This window comes from Leptonychotes weddellii, chromosome 9, assembly GCF_054177405.1.
Source record: "Leptonychotes weddellii isolate Sample4059 chromosome 9, ASM5417740v2, whole genome shotgun sequence".
NCBI classification, from domain to species: domain Eukaryota; kingdom Metazoa; phylum Chordata; class Mammalia; order Carnivora; family Phocidae; genus Leptonychotes; species Leptonychotes weddellii.
Window position 1 is genome coordinate 8,039,259 of NC_138377.1, and position 19,842 is coordinate 8,059,100.

Sequence of the window (19,842 nt, forward strand, 5' to 3'; positions counted from 1 at the left end):
CATATTCAGCAGTCTCTCAGACTTATTTTGTCTCAAGACTAAACTCTCTTTAGTATTAAAATATACATGCATTATATTGTGTTAAAACAGCTTAACAGAAAATTATGGCCTTTTTTCCCTTCATGGATGTTCTTATGGAGTATATAAAAGATAGGCTAGAAGGTGGTCATGAATTGAGTACATTCTAGCATTTATTGAACAATGTTTTTGTTGAGTAAAGTACAGAAGCTTGGAATCAAACATTAACCTTAAAACTCACTTTGAAAGTTAGTGGTGTATTAAGTGTTTGCCTCTTTTGTAACGAAATGGAAGGGTAAATGCATAGGAGGCAACATGAAGGGGAGGGATGGTTCTGGGTGCCATTTTGGTGTGTGGGAATGTTGTCTTTTTAAGAAGTATTTGAAGTACGTGGGCCATTGGCTGGCAGCCTAGAGATACTTTTTATATGGAAATTTTGATGGATGATACTTGTTAAAATGCTGTTTGACCTGTATTCAGTTTCAGTTTTGGATAAATCTAATTTTAGGCATAATGACATTGAAATGTAAACATAATATGTTTGTTACAGATTTACAGAAACCCAGAAATTTATTCGGGTCATAGAATAGTGCAAGAAAAGAAGGCTAGTGCATTTGTGGTTTAAGTCATAGAAACTGGGGTAAGTTTTAACCACATTTAATGGCTTAAGGGAGAAGTTTAAAAAAATTTTTTTCTGTTTTTTGTTTTCTTTGTCTTTGTTGGCTTATTTTTAACCTAAAACAGAATCATTTCTCTCTAGATTTATTTGTTTATTTAAGTAATCTCGCACCAGCGTGGGGCTCAAACTCACGACCGTGAGATCAGGAGTGGCATGCTCCATCACCTGGGCCAGCTAGGTGCCCCCAGAATCATTTCTCTCTAATTGTCTTCTTACAAATCATCCTTAGTATGAAAATTTGTTTTCCAATTCTAAATGTAATAAATTTTTCAAATAGTAGGAAATTTTAGAATGCAGAAAAGTTTTAAGGAAAAAGAAATGGCTCATGGCAATAATCCAATCCCATCCTCAATTTTGGGGTGAATTTTCTCTCTCTCCATTCCTCCTTTTCTTCTTATGTTTAGTTTTTAACTTGACTTAATCATGGTCTTCCTGTAAATAAAAATGCTCTGCTTCTTTTTTCATTGTATGCTGTACCTTGAGCATTTTTGTTCATTATAAACTGTCATCATTTTTAATGGCTGAGTTGAATTGTATCATGTAAAATGAACCACAGTTTACCACACCATTCCCTCATTCAGTGTTAGACATGGAGCACTTTTTGCTATTTATAAATGGTAATGATAAAGGGAGCGTTTCTGTATGAGGTTTTTTGGTGTGTGTATTAATATTTTAGGATAGATTAATATGCAAGGATTTTAAATTAATAATGACAGATGTAACTGTCGGGGAGCAAGAATTCCTGTCCTCTTCAAGGTCCTTCAAACTGGGCTGAGACTCAAACTGGCTGAAAGAGATTAACAGGAGAAAATCAAATGTAATAGTTGTACGTACAGGGAATCCATGCAGACATGGACATTCCAAAGACAGGAAGGCATAGTGAGAGGTCTGTAGGTCATCCAGAACTAAGGGGAAGGGTGAGGGGTCTGGGACTGCAGAGGAAAGGAAAGCACTTCACGGGGCCATAAGGAGAAGAGCAGATGTTTGGTAATTAGATGTTTGCCCTGCCATGCAGATAGGTCACTTAAATAAAATTGATCTCTGCTAATAACCCTTATTCCGGGAAAGACCCTTGATTTAGATTCTTTTATGTGCTTAATGGAGGGGCAGAAGTTTCTTTTGAGCCCACAGGGTCTCGATTGCCTTCAGCTCAAAAGAATCTCCGTGCAAAAGTGGCCCATCTTGGGGCAACCTATCCTTAGCCCCTACCTGTCAATTAAAAGTAAAAATGGAAATATTTCTCTTGTGCTGTGTATTTCATTATCTGAAGATACCAGTGTTTAAATTCTTGAAATTATTTTCTTTTCTCTTTGGTCTTTCAATCTTTTGTTCCACCTTAGTCTTTTCATAGTCTATATTCACCAAATGGTAGTTGAGAAATCCTTGAAATCCTTAATACTTTTATATACCATGGATATTTTGGTTATTTCCTCTTTTTGGGTATTTTTATATTTTCAGACTTTATCCATTTGATGATGATGATTTCTTACCCGTCGTATACCATTTCATTGCCTAAGAAATAGTTAAGTGAAGTAATGTTTTCAGTGATGTTTGTGGAGGCAAACAGAAGTAGCGTTTAGTATTTTTTGGTTTTTGCTTTTAAAAGAGAACTAGTGGACACAAAGCTATTTAATTTTATTTCACATTGTATACCGTATTTTGTGATTTAAATGTTTGATTTTCATTCTACTGTAAATTCATGATGACTAGGTAGTTCGTAGTTTGTGGTTTTCAGGTTCATCTGGTTAAAAATACTGTATAAAATCTTGTATACTTTAAATGTATATGATAATGCATTTTCTGTGCCGAATTTTAGGATTAATAGAGCATTTTACATTTTCTTTAATAAGTTTCTTAAAGTCTTACGAATTGCTTGAAAACAAAGGTTCTAGATAGAGATGGGAGGGTGGTTTTGTAAATACTACCATATATTGAGCGTTTCCTGTGTTGCGAGAACTTTTTTTCTTCCAAGCTTAACATACATGATCTTACTGAATTCTTATAATAGCCAGGGGTTATTTTGCAGGCAAGGAAACCACCTTAGAGGTAGCCTGATAAGCCGTGGTCTTGACACTGGAGCCCTTGCTGGTTTTCAGATGATTTTTAAATGAAAGATTCTTTAAAAAAAAAGAAGAAAAGAGTTTGCTTTCCAGATCCCTGGTGGCCTTCCTCTGTGCCCCTCCTACATGGCGGGCCTCTGAGGGGTGACTGTGTGTGAGAAAGTACTAAGGAGTGAGGGCATCACCTTGGCTTCTGAAGGCAAAAACAGCTGAGGCTCCTCCTGCTCCAGCTTTAATTTAGAAAAGGAAGGCTGGTGGGAGTAGTTTTTAAACAACTTGGATCCTTTCCATGTGCAGATTCCTTTTTAATGTAGTTAAGTGTTTGCACACTTAGCTCCATCTTCTTTTTTAAAAGCTTGTCTCCCCAGTGTAGTTGGGTAGCATATTTTAAGATTTCTCCAGTATTCAAATTCCAAGAAATGGAAATTTGTTATTTGGCACGAATATTATTTGAGGATATATTTTATGCCTTTTTTTTTTTTTTTAAGCCAGTCTTGAGGAAATGTAATTAAAAACAGAATCTCCTCCCCACGCAGATAACCTATCCACAAAGGTAGAGGGAAGAAAACAGTTTTATTACTCGGTAAGCATTAAACCAGTGTGGTGATGTGCATTACAGGCTGTCCACTAAAGAGACTCCAAAGACAGAAAGAAACCCTACTCTTTTGTATAGCTAATTGGTTAGACACTTAACATCCATGTTTTTCAAGGTAGAATTGCTCATTTCCTCACATCTTTATGACTGGAGGTAGGTTTTGCGGTTTGGAGTCAAGTGACATTATTAGGCCTGCCTCTTCATAGGAAACTGGGAGATTGGGCATTGTCTTTCTTGATGATTATGTTTCAGGGATGGCTTTCAGGTCCTTAGGGAGACATTCCTGAGATGTGAGACTGGCTAGAGGCTATTTAGCTTTTAAAAAGATTCACTTACATCTGGAGAGTATTGAGAAATTGTGAACAAAAGGGAGGGGGAAGGAGGCTTTTCCCTTTATTATCCACTGGGAGAATTAAGCCTCTTATTTTTAATTTGCCTCTGTGCCAATAATTGTATAAACCTGTTTGCATCTATAGCCAAGGACTCCTTTAGTGGTTTTAGGCTTGGTTGGTTAAAATAATGCCCTAGATCTCCATAGCGTATTTGTTACTAGGATCTAAAGGCTTTTCAAACATTTCTTAGTTTTATCTGTTAGCTCACAGAAGTACATTTGACACTGTTTTAATGTCACGGTGTTACTGTTGTGTGTGTGTGTGTTTTGTCTTTTGTTCACCGTGGGACTTTATGGTAGTCCTGCTTGGGCTTCATGAGAGTAGGAAGGAAATCTGGACAGTGATACTTGTGAAGTTAATAATATCAGCATCTGTGACGTTTTATAATAAAATGACTTGAGTTGGGAGTTTTGTTGCCCGTTTTGGAAATGTGTACCAAGAAGCTCTAGATGCTTTTAGACTTCAGATGAGCAGGGTTGAGCTGTCTGTTGTTACAAGCTTTTGTCTGAAGGGCTACAGCCAGGTACTGGATTTAAATGCCAGTGTGGGTGAAGTTTGTTGGTTTGTACTAAAAATTGGCTGAGTGTCTGGGATGGGGCACATCTTTTTCAGTTATCTTAAAGGGGCTTATCAAACAGGAGTTTGCATGTTTGTAATTTAAATTACAATCATCAATTAAAATGAGAAAACTTGACCTATTGGTTCTGTATTAATGAACATAAAACAAGTTGTCATTGTACTTGGCGTGTTAACCCTCTGACGTATCTTTATACAGAATAGTCTAGGGAAATAATTTGGATAACTCAGCAGTAGTTTTGTAATAGTGGAATTGCATTGAACTTTAAAGGATTACCAGTGTCCTTATTTTAGTTACGGTGTTTCTAGAAAAGACGTGAATGTGAATTTGAACAGTGTAGGGCATGACACATCAGGCCATGTTGGTGTCTTGAGTTTGCATCTGACTGGGTGACAGTATAGAATGGAATTAAGCATCAAAGTATGAGATAGCTTTAGAAACACGGACTGACACCAGGAGAGGGAACATCTGCTCACGTGAAGCATGGTACTGACTTACATAGTGTTCAAGGAGTTCTAAAGCCAGATTTTACTGGGGGAAAATGTAATTTACTTTCAAGAATTCTCCCTTATATCTGATTGGATTGTACTAACAACTTTCAAACATTTTCAGTTGTATTAGAACATAATAAATACTAATTTTAAAGGCAGCTCTTTGAGGCATGTACTATTTTCTTGACTTTGAGTAGAAAAAGAAGTTATTGGGAATCTTATTCTGATAAGTTAAATGTGAAAATTTTGTCAAATAGGAATTTTCTTAAAGTTGGTTTTTAAAAATGAGTTTTATGTTCTAAAATACTCTCTCTGATTGCTTTTAGGTTACCTAGGGTATGAATTAATACAGACTTGGAAACTGAAAGAACTTAGAATCAGCATTTTGAGGTAAATATGTACATACTAAAATAGTGCTAAGGTTTCCCCATTCTGCATTGTTAACCTTCTAGCAAACCAAACTTGTCTCTGAAATGGGAAGGTGTGACTTGTGCTCACATGTCCTCGCACCAACGAGACGAGACAGAGACATGTGTGACAGTTGCTTTCCCCAGGCTGCTGGTAGCAAAGGCACTGCTGTCGAGCGTAATGAGCACAAGCAAGAGTCGGGGTCACGTCTAACCAGATCAACACCTGGTGATGAAATTAAGCTTTCCATCTCAATACTTTACGCTTCCCTCGTTTTTGATTTATAGTCTCTGAGGAGAACCACACTAAGTTTATATTTCTTTATAACAGTATTGTTGAACTGTGTTCTGAATTCTTTTATTCGTGAATGAATTCCGTAAAAGAGTTTATGGTGTGGATTTAACTGTGGGGTTTTTCATTCCATTTTGAGAAATTGAAATTACTGACCAATTGCATACATGTATCGAGGTGATTTGGATTTCTCAGCCAAGTGCCTCTTCTGGTGATCTTTCTTTCTTTTTTGTATGTGAATTTAGGAAATAACACATACTTGTCTTCTTTTACTTTCCCCCCCACCCCCATTATCCTAGCCACTATCTTTAGATTTTCTTGTATTCATTTTGAAATCTTTTCTTGGACTTGCCTCTAACTTTTTCTTTCCCCCGGATCTCTAGGAATTAGGCATGCTATTGTTGCAGCTCATTCTCTTGTTGTTTTAGAGAGTAAGACTTTGTATTCTAAAATAACCCAAATGTCTTTCGTTTAAAATTTAATACAAAATAATAGCCTTGTATTTAACTCTTCATATCAATAGGGGTTTCTTGTAGATGTGTTTATATTCCATTTAAGTACAGGAATCTTACATTTGGCTATTTTTGCATTTATTTTTAGAGCAGAAGCTTGAGCATGCTGTGATTTCCCAATAAACTGCTATCACAATGTCAAAATGCAGTTCAGACAACAGCAACACAGAGATCTCAAACATTAAAACGGTAAATCTGTGATTTATCATATTTGGAAAGAGGAAGAGAGTTTATTCGTGTGTTTTCCTCCATTATTTCTGAGTGAATAATATATGGAAGTTATGAAACAACTTCACTGATTTCATGAATGTAAATTGTCTGGCCAGACAGTTAAAATCTGTGATTGAAAAACAGTCACGGGGAGTTGTCTGTTGGCTCTGGGAAAGCAGCTAACCAATAGTCAGCTCATCTGTGAGACTACAGGACTTCTACTGACCCGGGGATTCAGAACTTTTCATTACGACCAAGTTAAGAAAAAAAAAATCTATTTAAACATGTCAAAGAAAATAAAAATTGGCATAATTGTAGATTTTTCTGTTTTCACATTATTGGATTACCTTTTGAATTTTTTCATCTTGGGTTTGTGTTCCCTAACTCTGGGGCCAGCCACTGTATAGGAAATGAAGGAGGATTAACTTAGCTGTTACGACCTATGGAGAAGTTCATTGAGAGGGTTCAACTGCTGTCCTCCATTTCCTTGCAGGTCCTCTCCTGCCCATCACCCCCCACCCCCTGCCCTCACCTCGAGTAGAAACGGAGAGGGTGTGGATTTCCAAAACATAGAGAAATAGCATTTGGACTGTGATGATTCTGTTCTATACGTTGTTGTGTGACACTCATGAATCTCTTGTTGAGTTTATCAGATATTTACGTAAACGTATATACGGTACACTGTAGCAGGAAATTGAAGAGCTACAGAAAATGTGACCTGCCTCTTGCTCTTAGGGAGCACGTGTGCTGGTGAAGAATCAGGTGTGTACTTGTGTGTCTCTGTGCACACATGTGCAAGATGACATAAAATTGGAAAGGCAGACAGAAGCTGTTGGAAATCTTTTTTTTTTTTTTTTTTAAGATTTTATTTATTAGAGAGAGCACGAGCAGGGGGAGAGGGAGAAGCAGGCTCCCCGCTGAGCAGGGAGCCTGATGTGGGGCTTGATCCCAGGACCCTGAGATCATGACCTGAGCCGAAGGCAGACGCTTAATGGACTGAGCCAACCCGTTGGAAGGTTTTTATGACACTTTTCATTCTACAAAGCTGCCCTGCTTGTTTGCCATGTTCTGGGTGTGGTTTGGCACAGCGGGTGACCCAAGTGTGTGAGACCTATAGCTCCCGCATGCAAGGAAATCCCAGTCCAACCAGTCATTTTTGTTTATTTACTTTTTAAAAGTCTTTACTGGGAAATAATTTCAAACGTATGGTAAAGTTAAAAGAGTAAGCATAGGACAAAGAATACGTGCTTTGCCCCATTTGCTTTACCGGTTGCACACTTCTCTGCCTGTATGTGGTTTCTTTTTCTGACCCATTTGAGAATAAATTGCGTACACTCATGGCGCTTTACCCCTAGAGGCTTTGGGGTATATTTCTTAGGAATAAAGATACTTTGTTAAACAGCCATAGTGCAGTTATCAGCTTCAGTGACTTGAACAGTTTTATCAGGGGCTCTGTGAGGCCATTTCTGGTGTTGTCCTGCAGTCCAGGACCCAGTCTGAGATCACTCACTGCATTTAGCTGTTGTGTCTCTTTGTAGTCTTCTTTAATCTGGAACATACCTGTAGTTTTTCTTTGTATTTTATGCAGTTTTGAAGACTATAGATTCCCTTTTAAAAAATAGACTATTTTTTAAGTAGTCTTTTTTAGACTGTCTCTCTGGAGTAATTAATTATTATTATTCCCACTATTATCCCTATGAGAAGAAGTGGTGGACAGAGGTGACAGTGGCAGGAGGAGAGGGGTGCTTGCGGGTTCCTGGCTGTACATGGTGTTTGGAGGTGGAGGAAGAGGTATTTGGGGATTTACATTGCTGCCTTCTTCCTGCTTTATTCTCTTCAGCTACCAGGATTTAGGCTTACTTCCTGACACCTTTCGCACCATGTTTTGGATTGGTCTTGGATTAGTATTTGGCTTGGATGAAAAGCGAGTGGGTCAGCCTTGGGCATAAATAATTCCTGTAGGCAGCCTATAGTAACGAAGATGTCGAGAGGTATCACAAGGACGGTAGTCAGGTGGGAAGTGCCTGCAGTGTCAACCATGGGCTTCCAGAATGACCTGCTGCGTTTCCGGAAGGTAAAGTGGGTTTAACTCTGGGTTCTGGGCAGCCCTGTAGAGTAAAAAGCTTGAGTCATGAACCTGAGGGTGTGCGACCAGTGGGCCTAGGAGTTGGGCAAAGTGAACGCCAAGTGTGGGGTCAAAAGATGGCTGTTGGGGCTTTGGTTGAGTAGAGAAAGAGCACTTGTGTCTCATGAAGAACAGAGTTGGTAGCTGTCAGAGTGGACTCTGGAATTCTTGGCTTGTCGTCTTCCTCTGAGAAGGATCATGAGAATGGTTGTGCTGTCTGGTCTGGTGGCACCTGCCCTGCTGAGGTCCTGGGCCCCCTGCAGCCCCGTGCCCCCTACTGCTTACTTGAGATCACACTGCTGGTAGCTGGATGTTGAGTTGTTGTCAGCTGAGCTCATCTCTGAAATCAGGACTTGGTATCGTGCCTGCGCCTCAAAGAGACTACACTTGAGACTCCTTGTTGGATTAGGTGGGACAATTTGAATCACTGTGCTGTATCATGGTTGTACATTTCACGTGTTGGGAGATTCACTTGTCAAGGAACAAAGAGCGGGCTTCTTTCTTTCCAGTTTCATAGAGTGTTAACAGTGAACACTCTGAAGCAGTACGAGGGTGAAAACCTTCTTGCGGGGCAAGTCAATTCTGCTGGCAGTCAGAAAGCTGATGGACGTTCATGGTGAGGTTTGAGACTCTAACCCTCTATCTGCAGGTTAGGAGTTTTAAAAAGACTCAGGTTTAGTCTGTCATTTCATAGAATCAAATTTATCTTTGGGAAAGCATACATGAAACACAGAAGAGTGCTTACGTACCATGAAAAACTCACAGAATGGTGCACTGTCTGAATTTATCTAGGATGTGTGTAATTTTTTTAAAGAAACATATTTAAATAGTTGGTCAGCTGTGCCACTGTGATAGGTTGTCAACTGAGAAAAAGACCTTGTGTGTTTATGGGCTATGGATAAAATGACAAAATGTTGGCAGGCATTTGAATCTTTCTTATGTGCACGCACATTGCTAAACGCCTTCCGTCCATTATCTCATAAGTTTATCAATAATGGCATCAAAGAATTGACAAAGAATGTTTGAAATATATTTATGCACATATCGACATGTTTCGTATATACGTATATGTTTAAAAAGGCATCATGTTCGTATTTTCTTTTAAAGGTATATCAGAAAAGGCATAGTTCTGTATCACTAAATATAGATACGGGTTTTCTTCAAGGGTTCAGGGTATTCCATTGTATAACTGTACCATCATTTACATAGCTCATGTTTTTATTAATACATTTGAAAGCGTTTTCTTGCTTTCCAGTTATAATGCAGCAATACGTGTTCGTGTACTTATATCTTTGTGTAGTCGCCTAGCTCATTTAGATAAGTTTCTAGGTGTAGAATTGCTGGGTTGGAGAGTGTAGAACACTTGACTTTTTAAAATGATCCTCTTAGATCAAGAAAAAGCTAAAACAATTATAGGAAAAGTTTGAAAGGGTCCATAGGAATGATATTCTTATGTTTCTCTTGTTTCTGTGCTTTCTTTTGTTCTTAACCCTGCATGGTGGTGTAATGGTATTCTTTTTCCCTTTTGTAGTAAGCTGTGCTAGAGCAAAATGCAATGAAAGAAGCACTGGATGAATGAAAAGCCCTGCTTTGCAGCCCCTCAGCATGGCAGGCCTGCAGCTCATGACCCCTGCCTCCTCACCAATGGGTCCTTTCTTTGGACTGCCATGGCAACAAGAAGCAATTCATGATAACATTTATACGCCAAGAAAATATCAGGTACTAATGAGAACACTAATACTGGGGCATTTTCACTAAAATGGAATAAATTAGCATATAGTTGACACGACTTATATAAAACCCATTTACCTTTTCAGGCTCTCCTCTTCTGATTAATTTTCTCATTCCAAATACTTTTGTTCTTAATAGTCCTTTTCTTTTCTAACATCTGCCGGGTAATTGATTTGATAGTTTTATTTGTGAAGTTCATTATTTTTTTTTTTCCCTCTGAAAACCTCACTGCTCCTTAATACCCACTTGGGTATGTCTGTCCTCATGAGCTGGGTAGGAATTGAGATTGGTTTGAACAACCATGAACTGGCCTGTAAACTCAGTCATTCAGATTCTTCTTGAGAAGTTTTCTGTCCCCTGCAAAAATAATTCTTAAAGAAATTATAAATATCATTCCATGCATCTTTACACAACACAGCTGTACGATAACGGGCATTTTAATGCCTGTGATGAATGTACAGATATAGGAAGTCCGTTTTTTGGCAGATTTATCAGAGGGAGATTGTAGAAAACAGTGAAATTTCCTGAATTAAAACAAAATCCAATTTTCCCAACTTTGTACTTAGATAAGAAGTGTATAATCTTTTTCCCCCACTGTGTTTCTAGGTTGAACTGCTTGAAGCAGCTCTGGATCATAATACCATAGTCTGTTTAAACACTGGCTCAGGGAAGACGTTTATTGCAGTACTACTCACTAAAGAGCTGTCCTATCAGATCAGGGGAGACTTCAGCAGAAATGGAAAAAGGACGGTGTTCTTGGTCAACTCTGGTAATAAAAAAATTATTTTATGAAATTGCATGGAGGAAATTGGATGAGATTTTATGGTGAAGCACATTTTCTCTGTGGGCATTAAGTTAGATTGTTGAAAGTGTAGAGAGTTTGAGAAATAATGTATTTGTTGAAATTCTGGTAGCAGAAACATCATTTTGACTTATCTCTTAACTTGATAGTATGCCTCTTTTAAGTGTTAGCTGTTTTATTCCACAGGGGTTAAACTTCAGCTTTTTCCTTAAATGTAATTGCATTTAATTCTGATTCTGCATTTTTTGCTTGAGTGACTTCTTGGAACATCATCTAATCTAAGGCATGACAATTATTTTTGTTTTTGATGTTTTAGCTTTGTAAAGTATGTCAAAAGGTGCTTGATTATGAGATCAGTAACTTTTTGACTTATGATTTTGCTATGCCAGTTATTGAAGGGAAGTTAGATGCTTCTTAAAAGTTAGATATTCAGTAAGAGTTTATGATACTGGTTTTTATGTGTTTGGGATTATATATTAAGAATATAAAATGTGGACCGAAGCTGCTAGGGCACTAATATAACCCTGCCACTGCTCTCCTTTTTTTTTTTAGTTTGTTTCGGCATGTGATGTTCTTATGTACTTTAAATACATATGAAACTGTCTTACTTCTTGGTGAAACGATCTGATTTTACTGAAGAAAACAGGAGGGGTGGATCTGGAGTAGTTACCATTCTAGCCTTATATTATGCAAGAATATAATATACCGTTATATTCTTAGGTTGGGGAAATCGGCCATAAAAAAGGAAGGTGGTATAAGGTTCTCTGAAGGGAATGACAGGGGGTAGGGGCTTGAGTCTAGTAAATGCGTTCTGGAGGATAACTTTGGAAATAGGATTTTAAATTGGCTATCTAAGGAATTGGGGGTTAGGTATGATATATAATAATAAAGATTTCCTTAGCTGTCTTAATCGTTAGTAGTCCGAGAGCCAACTAGATAAGATTTGTCATATTTACATGGAGTATTATATTTGTAATCAGCAAACCAGGTTGCTCAACAAGTGTCAGCTGTCAGAACTCATTCAGATCTCAAGGTTGGGGAATACTCAGACCTAGAAGTAAATGCATCTTGGACAAAAGAGAAATGGAACCAAGAGTTTACTAAGCACCAGGTAAGACTCGTAGAGAAATTTCACTTTTGAAATCCCTGCAAGTCCTTGGCTTCATTCATGAGATCACCTGTAGCCTTGAAAACTCTACTTCCCTGTACTTCCCTGTACTTTGTCAGCCTAGAAACGAGCCCTTACACCCTCTTTCTCACTGGAGGTCTCACACCAAAACCAAATAAAGAGTCATGTATGTTGCTGTCTTACTTCATAGAAGAGAATATGACTGATTTACTTGCTTGAAAAACACAACTTCTGATGACCTGTTTCCAACTTGTAGATAGCCTGCTTTTCAGAAAATTTATGCTTGGGTTGAAGGTCTTGAAACTGGAGACATTTCTTGGTTGAGATCTTTGGGTCTTTGAGAGACTTCCTCTAACTGACCCGTTTCTGTGGAAGCCGCATGTGTGGAGGGGCTCTTGGGTGTGTGTGGGTCAAGTGGTTGAAAGGGGCTTCCTCACCGACCGGGAGCAGTCCGCAGTGACGAGTATGTCTCGTGGGATTGAGGGATTGTCTGTGGGATTGAGTTTTCATCAATAAAACACTTCAGTGTCCACACACTGATGAGTGATGACACCATAAAAAAGAATGTTGAGTCTTTGCTTTCTTCCAGAAAACCTTGTCAGTTTAATGGGAAAAAAGAGGAAAACATGGTGTGAATTGTTTTGGGAGTTAATTAGACTGATAGGTCACATCAGTCAACATATGGCTGTAGGAACCTGAAAACCTGAAGTAGATTTAGTAGATTTATCATAAAAACATGGTCTCTGTTATCAAGGATTTTTTTTTCTCATAATCTCTTTCCATATTTTCCTAATTCTGCTTCTTGGTTCCAAAGTATAAGCTTCCATACATTTAACATTTTTGTTTTAATTTTGACTAATGAATTTCTTAATTCTCACCCACAACATAATGTTTCCATTATCTGATTTAGTCTAAGTGTATCCAGGCAGGTGAAAGGCACATTTGTATACTGATGCTAGTTTTCTTTTAGGTTCTCGTTATGACTTGCTATGTCGCCTTGAATGTTTTGAAAAATGGTTACTTATCACTGTCAGACATTAACCTTTTGGTCTTTGATGAGTGTCATCTTGCAATCCTAGACCACCCCTACCGAGAAATTATGAAGGTAAATTTTTAGATTTTATCAGTCTTAATTTAAGTCAGATTACTGAGAATAAGCAGTGTTTTTACATATCAAAGGCAGTAATATTAGTTACCAGTTTTGGGAACTTTGTTCTGTGTATGGATAACGGAATATTAAATTAATTTTCACTTAAATCTATTATAATGAACTATCGTAAATAACTTGTAGTAAATCTAAATCTGGAATAAAATTTTAAACATGATACAGATAAACGAAGTATATAATCTGATAAATTAATTATATAATCTCTCATAGCATATTTAAATGTGCCTTTTTGATAAACAGGCCTTTTAACAAGCTACAGTAATTCCGTGAGTCGTGTTTGTAGCATCCGTCCGTCTTCTCAACCTGTTAACGTCTCTCTTGTGCTGGCTGTGCAGAACAAATTCCTTACTGTCCGTGTCTTTCATTGTGTTAGCTCTGTGAAAATTGTCCATCGTGTCCTCGCATTTTGGGACTCACTGCTTCCATTTTAAATGGGAAATGTGATCCTGAGGAATTGGAAGAAAAGATCCAGAAACTGGAGAAAATTCTGAAGAGTAATGCTGAAACTGCAACCGACCTGGTGGTCTTGGACAGGTAGGCGCTGGGGGCTCGGCGGCCTTCCCTCCCTCCCGTAGGCTCTCCCGGCTGGCGCCCGCTCAAGTGAACAGATGGCTGCCGCAAGGAACAAAGCAAGTTGGAGAATTCTGTCAGGACAGTTGCCCGCGAGGGCAAGGATCTAACCTTATTTCCACACAGAGCAGCAGATGGAGGGGTTTCTTCATTCCGAGAGAAGATTGCAGAAGCTCGGGCCCCCCTGTTTGCAGACATTGGCGAGGACCTGGAACTCGGACAGGAAATTTGTGTTCTTTTCTGTCCATGTGTGCTTGGTTGTTCCAACCTAAGTGTCCTGTGGGATAGTTTGAAAGAGCATTCACTTATTGACAGAATTCATTATTTTATAGTATGTTTTAAAATGATTGGAAACAGCCCGTAGTTTTGAAAATGGGTGTTAGTGTCTGAGAAAACCGTGTATGCTTTCTAGGTTTGTCTCTTTTTGAGAAGGTGGCTATTTTGTTTCAGTAGAACGTGCACACGTATGCACTTTCTGATTTGAGTTGGTGGAAAGGAGCCTAAATAAATAGGTTTTTAAATATAATTCAATTCATATTAAAGTATCCTTACATCCTTATGAGATACAGTCTTTAGCAGGGCTAAAGATTATCAAGTGCTGGTTCTTGGAACAGTTATAATAACTAGAGAAGCTGATTTATCAGGATGTGGAGTTAAATCAGATGGGTTTTGAAGTATTGGCTCCACTAATTGGAAGCTGTGTAAATTCAGGTGAGTCATGTACTCTCCCAGATCCTGGAAAATGGCATTGACGGTGGTTTCAAGGGATTCTTTGATGCTCAGTCACATTAAAAATGGCCGTGTGCCTGCCATTTAATAGGAACTTGGGGAAAGTTCTCCATGTAGAATGAGATGAAAACGTAATGTTTCAGATTCATGGAACTTAAGGATTCAAATGCCATATGAAGTACAAATCTCAGGGCCTTTTGGACATGTTGTTTTTGACTCCCTTGAGCCCAAACGATCTGAGATGGAAGTAAAAGGCTGTACTTCTGCTTTTATCTGCCCCAAATTAGATTGGTGGGCTTGTACACTTGAAGTTTTCAGAAGTAGAGGTATTAGAGCATTTAAGTAAAACTGATAAGTGATCTCTTGAATCTGGTACTTCCTAGTTCTCTAAGTTTGGCTCTGTTTAAGTATAAATTCTGATTGAGTATAAGGAGAACTGTAGTATTTAAATATGTCTTTAGTATATTTCTTTTTTTTTTTTTTTTTAAAGATTTTATTTATTTAACAGAGAGAGACACAGCGAGAGAGGGAACACAAGCAGGGGGAGCGGGAGAGGGAGAAGCAGGCTTCTCACTGAGCAGGGAGCCCGATGCGGGGCTCGATCCCAGGACCCTGGGACCATGACCTGAGCCGAAGGCAGACGCTTAATGACTGAGCCACCCAGGCGCCCCATGTCTTTAGTATATTTCTTTTCCTTAATCATTGTTAGTGCTTGTAGAATACTATGTGCTATTCCAGTTGTCATATTTTATGAAAGGCGTAAGAGATCCAAAGATGATACCATAAGTGGTTGAAAGTTAGGTGAGCTTTCCTTACAAGGATACGTTAAAAACACATTAAAATAAAACAGACATTTGCAAATGGGAAAAATTTCAAATAGTATGGAAGTGGATAGATTTAATGATAACACTTTCCATGTAGGATCTGCCCCTCCATCCCTGTTCTGCTTCTGAGAAGTGATCATTACTGAGTTGTTTGAGTATCTTGATGCCCAAGGAGGCAAAAGTTGAAAGTCTAAACCTAAAATCCTGAGATAATAAGGTAATGACAAGATTCACAAAATTCTCTGAATGTCAGCCTTAGGCAGTCGTTCCTTGAGCCTTCCAAGCGAGCACAGGCACAGATAAAAGTGAATACCCCGTTCGGAAGACCACTGCGAGCCTGCCTGTGATCCCATTAGACACATCATAATGGATCGGCGTGCTGAAGTGAGTTTCTGGTGGCAGTGACAACTTGTGTTTCCCCCATTAAAGATACACTTCTCAACCGTGTGAGATTGTGGTAGACTGTGGGCCATTCACGGACAGAAGTGGCCTCTATGGCAGACTGCTGGTGGAGCTAGAGGACGCACTTCACTTTATCAACGACTGTAACGTATCTGTGCATTCGAAAGAAAGAGATTCTACTTTAATTTCTAAACAGGTAAGCGTGTACAAGTAAGTAGAGAAAGCATAATTAAAAGACTTCTGTTTATTTTTAATATCGAAATGAAAACATGTTTCTAATGAGGCTATTGTGTGTTTTAGTTTAAGGCCTCATCTTCTTATCTCTTCGGACATTTTTCATTGGACAGATCCTGTTGGGTTGAGTTTACGGTTACCCAACAGATAATTAAATATAGACCTCCCTGATTTAAGGAGATGGGTTGGGGTTCATGTCGTGAGTTAGTCCCTGCTGGAACCCTCGGACTGAGCGAATACCCTGTGTGTAACTGGAGCTGAGCCCGTCGTTCCTGAGTGGCACAGCTTTGGGAGGAGATCCCTTAGATCAGTGGTCCTCAAAGTGGGCACTCCAGCAGTGTCTGCGTTCCCCCTTAGAACTTGGTGGAAAAGCAGATTAGGGGTCCTATCCTTCACCTGCTAAAGCCCTGCCTGTTGGAGGGGTCCAGCTTTCTGAGATTTGACAAGTACTCCAGTTATCCCGATGCATTAAAATTTGAGACCCATCGTCCTAGGACTTTGCAGCCATTTGTGAACAACAGTGTTGAATCTGAGTCTCAGTTTCTCTCCTGCTGATTTGCTCTGGAGCAGCAATGCCTAGACTCTTTCCAGTCCTTGATTTCTTATTAAGTCTCTGTTCCATCCAGTTTGTTTTTCACCTGCCTGCGGAGCTGACAGTTCCTCGGTTACAGCCTCGTTGTGGGTTTACATTCTGCTCGGAGCTGGAGTTGTAAGATGTGGCGCTCTGGGTGTAAGGTGCAGGGAAGGTTGACTTGCTCTTCTTAGATACCTAAAATAAAATTACTCTGCTGCATAATTCCTTGCATATTTACCTGGAAGTAAATGACTCAGTTCTACTTGTAACTAATGACAGACTTGAAATTAAATTTTATTAACCTTATACAGTTGCATCTTTTATTTTCTATTATTTTTTCTGGGGAAAACAAAAGGATGGTTCTGGGCATATATATATATGAAAAAGTAGAGATTGAAAAGACCACTGGCCATTCTTCCCCCCGCCCCCCAAGCTTGAGGAATTGACCTCAGTGTTTATATTAGCAGGGAAAATTTATTTTGAAGGGGCAGATTGAAGACAACTTAAATCCTAGTTAAGCCTCATATGAAAATGCTACATGATTACTGTTTAGCATTTGGCTCTTTACATTTTTTTGTAGATCCTGTCAGACTGTCGTGCGGTATTGGTGGTTCTGGGCCCCTGGTGTGCAGATAAGGTAGCTGGAATGATGGTAAGAGAACTGCAGAAATACATCAAACATGAACAAGAGGAGCTGCACAGGAAATTTCTATTGTTTACAGACACCTTCCTGAGGAAAATACATGCACTATGTGAAGAGCACTTCTCTCCTGCCTCACTTGACCTGAAATTTGTAACTCCTAAAGTAATAAAACTGCTTGAAATTTTACGCAAATATAAGCCGTATGAGCGGCAGCAGTTTGAAAGTGTTGAGTGGTATAATAATAGGAATCAGGATAATTATGTGTCTTGGAGTGATTCTGAGGATGATGATGAGGATGAAGAAATTGAAGAAAAAGAAAAGCCGGAGACAAATTTTCCTTCTCCATTTACCAATATTTTATGTGGAATCATTTTTGTGGAAAGAAGATACACGGCCGTTGTCTTAAACAGGTAAATCTCTTAAGATTAACCAGCATCCTTTCCCATAGTGGAGGGGGCAATTTTGGTTTTGTGAAGTGCTGTGCTGTAATAATAGCTTTGAACCTGGCAGAAGGCTTAGGTGAGTGTTCTCTATTTGGCACCATCGTACCTCACGTGTAATGTTGTGCTGGAATCTTCAGGGAGGACGTTTGTATGACTGTAGCTTTCCTGAAAGGCTAGATTTGACAGGACCTGGGATTTTTTTTTTCTTGGAGGATGCAAATCTGTTCTAATCCATTTAAAATAGAGAGTAAGGGGGTGCCTGGGTGGCTCAGATGGTTACGCGTCTGCCTTCGGCTCAGGTCATGATCCCAGGGTCCTGGGATCGAGCCCCGCGTCGGGCTCCCTGCTCAGCAGGGGGGGCCTGCTTCTCCCCCTCCCTCTGCTTCTCCCCCTGCTCGTGTTCTCTCTCTCTCTCTCTATCTCTGTGTCTCGAATAAATAAAAAAAATCTTTAAAATAGAGAGTAAGTGTAGAAAGATGAAGTTACATTAAGGTAAAACATTTTTTGTTTTGTTTTGCATTTAGTTATTAGAGTCAATTCAGATACGGTTCATCTGTGACTATGTGTTAGGCATTGTGTTGAGCATTTCACACCAAGCTTTCTCCTTCAGATAATCTTAGGATAAATATTATCTAGGAATTATTGTGGCTGTCTTTTTGTTGGTGGTGGTGTTAACTTTTTTATCTTAACCAATATTGATTCATGTCTGCAAGTTCAAAATGGAAAAAGTTCAGAACAATTGGATTTGCAATTTGGATTGGTTCATATACTATATATTAAAATTTTCGGAATCAGAAGAAAATAAGAATGTTAGAGAAGAAATCAGAGGATATTGGCAAAAGATGACAGTGCATCATCCAAAGTTAGGCTGTGGATTTCCACGACCACCCGCTTCTTTAGTGGAAGTTGATTTTTCCTGAACATAGACCTTGCCGAGGAGCTGTCCTGCAGATTTGTGTCAAATGGTCGTGGAGTGTATGGTTCTTTTCGTGTGTGTATAGACGCTGTAGTATGTTGGAGCCAGAAAGGGTCCTTAGTTTGTACTTCAGACAATGATCTGTTTCTCTAGGAGACCCACTAATTGGCCAGAGTTGATCTCTGAGAGCCAGTTGTGCAAGTAGTGATCTCTGAGGAGAAATTCAGCTTTGGTTCCTGTGGTAATTTGGGATTTTTTTTTTTTTTTCTTTTCCTAAACTGCTTCTGACTGTTTGGGGCTTTGAAAACTGACTGGAGTAATGAGAAATTGGACTCTGGGGTAGTCATCTGGCAGTTTTTAGTCTGGTAATTTTCATAGTCATTGGGCCTGATCTCTATGATGAATACAAAGCAAAATAACTTTAGGTAGTGAATTACATTGGAATCAGAAGTTTAAGGTTGGAAAGGGACTCATTGACTATCTAATCCAGTCCACTTATTTTTATAAAAAAAAAAAAAAGGGAAAGGGCCTCAGAAGGAAAAGTGATTTGCTCTGAGTTAAATTGCCAGGCAGTGGCAGAGACAATTCTAGAATCCTGATATCCTGCCTCCTAGTTTCCAGGTCCTTCTGCAGTCATAATGCCCCTGGGTGTCAGAGAACGCTAAAAATCCATGTGGAAGACGGCCAGGAGACAGACCAGGGAGAGCCTGACCATCAGGATTATTTCTTGGAATGGGGGAAAAGGCATTTCAGGGGTCAGAGAAGTTTAATATCAGTACAGTTCCAGGCCTTGTTATAGACATGCTCCCTGCCCCCCCGTACAGGATGGTTTAAGAATTAAATACATTTTATGGCGCTTAGAAAGAAGAAGTGGCATATTTTCTTCTTTTCCCTCTTCTCTACATGCATTCTTAAGTGTAGAGATGTGCCAGTTTTCATGGCAGGAATATTAGCCTGAAAAGGTTTATCAAAAATCAATCAGTTACTTTCTATTGACTTTGAGGATCAGATTAATTGTGATCAACTTTCATAAAATGGGGCTGGAATTTAGTGTTGGATGATGAATCAAGAGCGGTTTGAGGGTTGACTTTATGGGCAGCTAATTAAATATACAATAGAGGTCTTGTTCCAGTAAGCTTTTTAATAAGCTTAGAAAAACTTCCTGAAATCTAGATTCTTTCCTTCCATCAATTTAATAGGAGGAAAAACCCTCAGTGAACAGTTTCATGGGAGTCTAAGTTATTGTGATACATGGGCAGTTTTGTCCTCTCCTAATTAAAAAAATAAATCATAGCTACTTCTGTAGACGATGTAGCTAC

The 19,842-nt window shown here is 39.0% G+C and overlaps 1 protein-coding gene across 1 annotated transcript in view; it reads left to right on the forward strand.

Moving 5' to 3' along the window:
* Nucleotides 1-19,842, forward strand: part of DICER1 (dicer 1, ribonuclease III) — a 71,825-nt gene that overhangs the window by 16,735 nt on the left and 35,248 nt on the right. The window contains 10 exon segments of the mRNA XM_081829992.1: nt 5,139-5,202; nt 6,112-6,212; nt 9,890-9,956; nt 9,958-10,077; nt 10,696-10,858; nt 11,872-12,002; nt 12,991-13,125; nt 13,562-13,722; nt 15,741-15,909; nt 17,102-17,574. Coding sequence (XP_081686118.1) covers nt 9,930-9,956; nt 9,958-10,077; nt 10,696-10,858; nt 11,872-12,002; nt 12,991-13,125; nt 13,562-13,722; nt 15,741-15,909; nt 17,102-17,574 — 1,379 coding nt within the window. The 5' untranslated portion in view covers nt 5,139-5,202; nt 6,112-6,212; nt 9,890-9,929.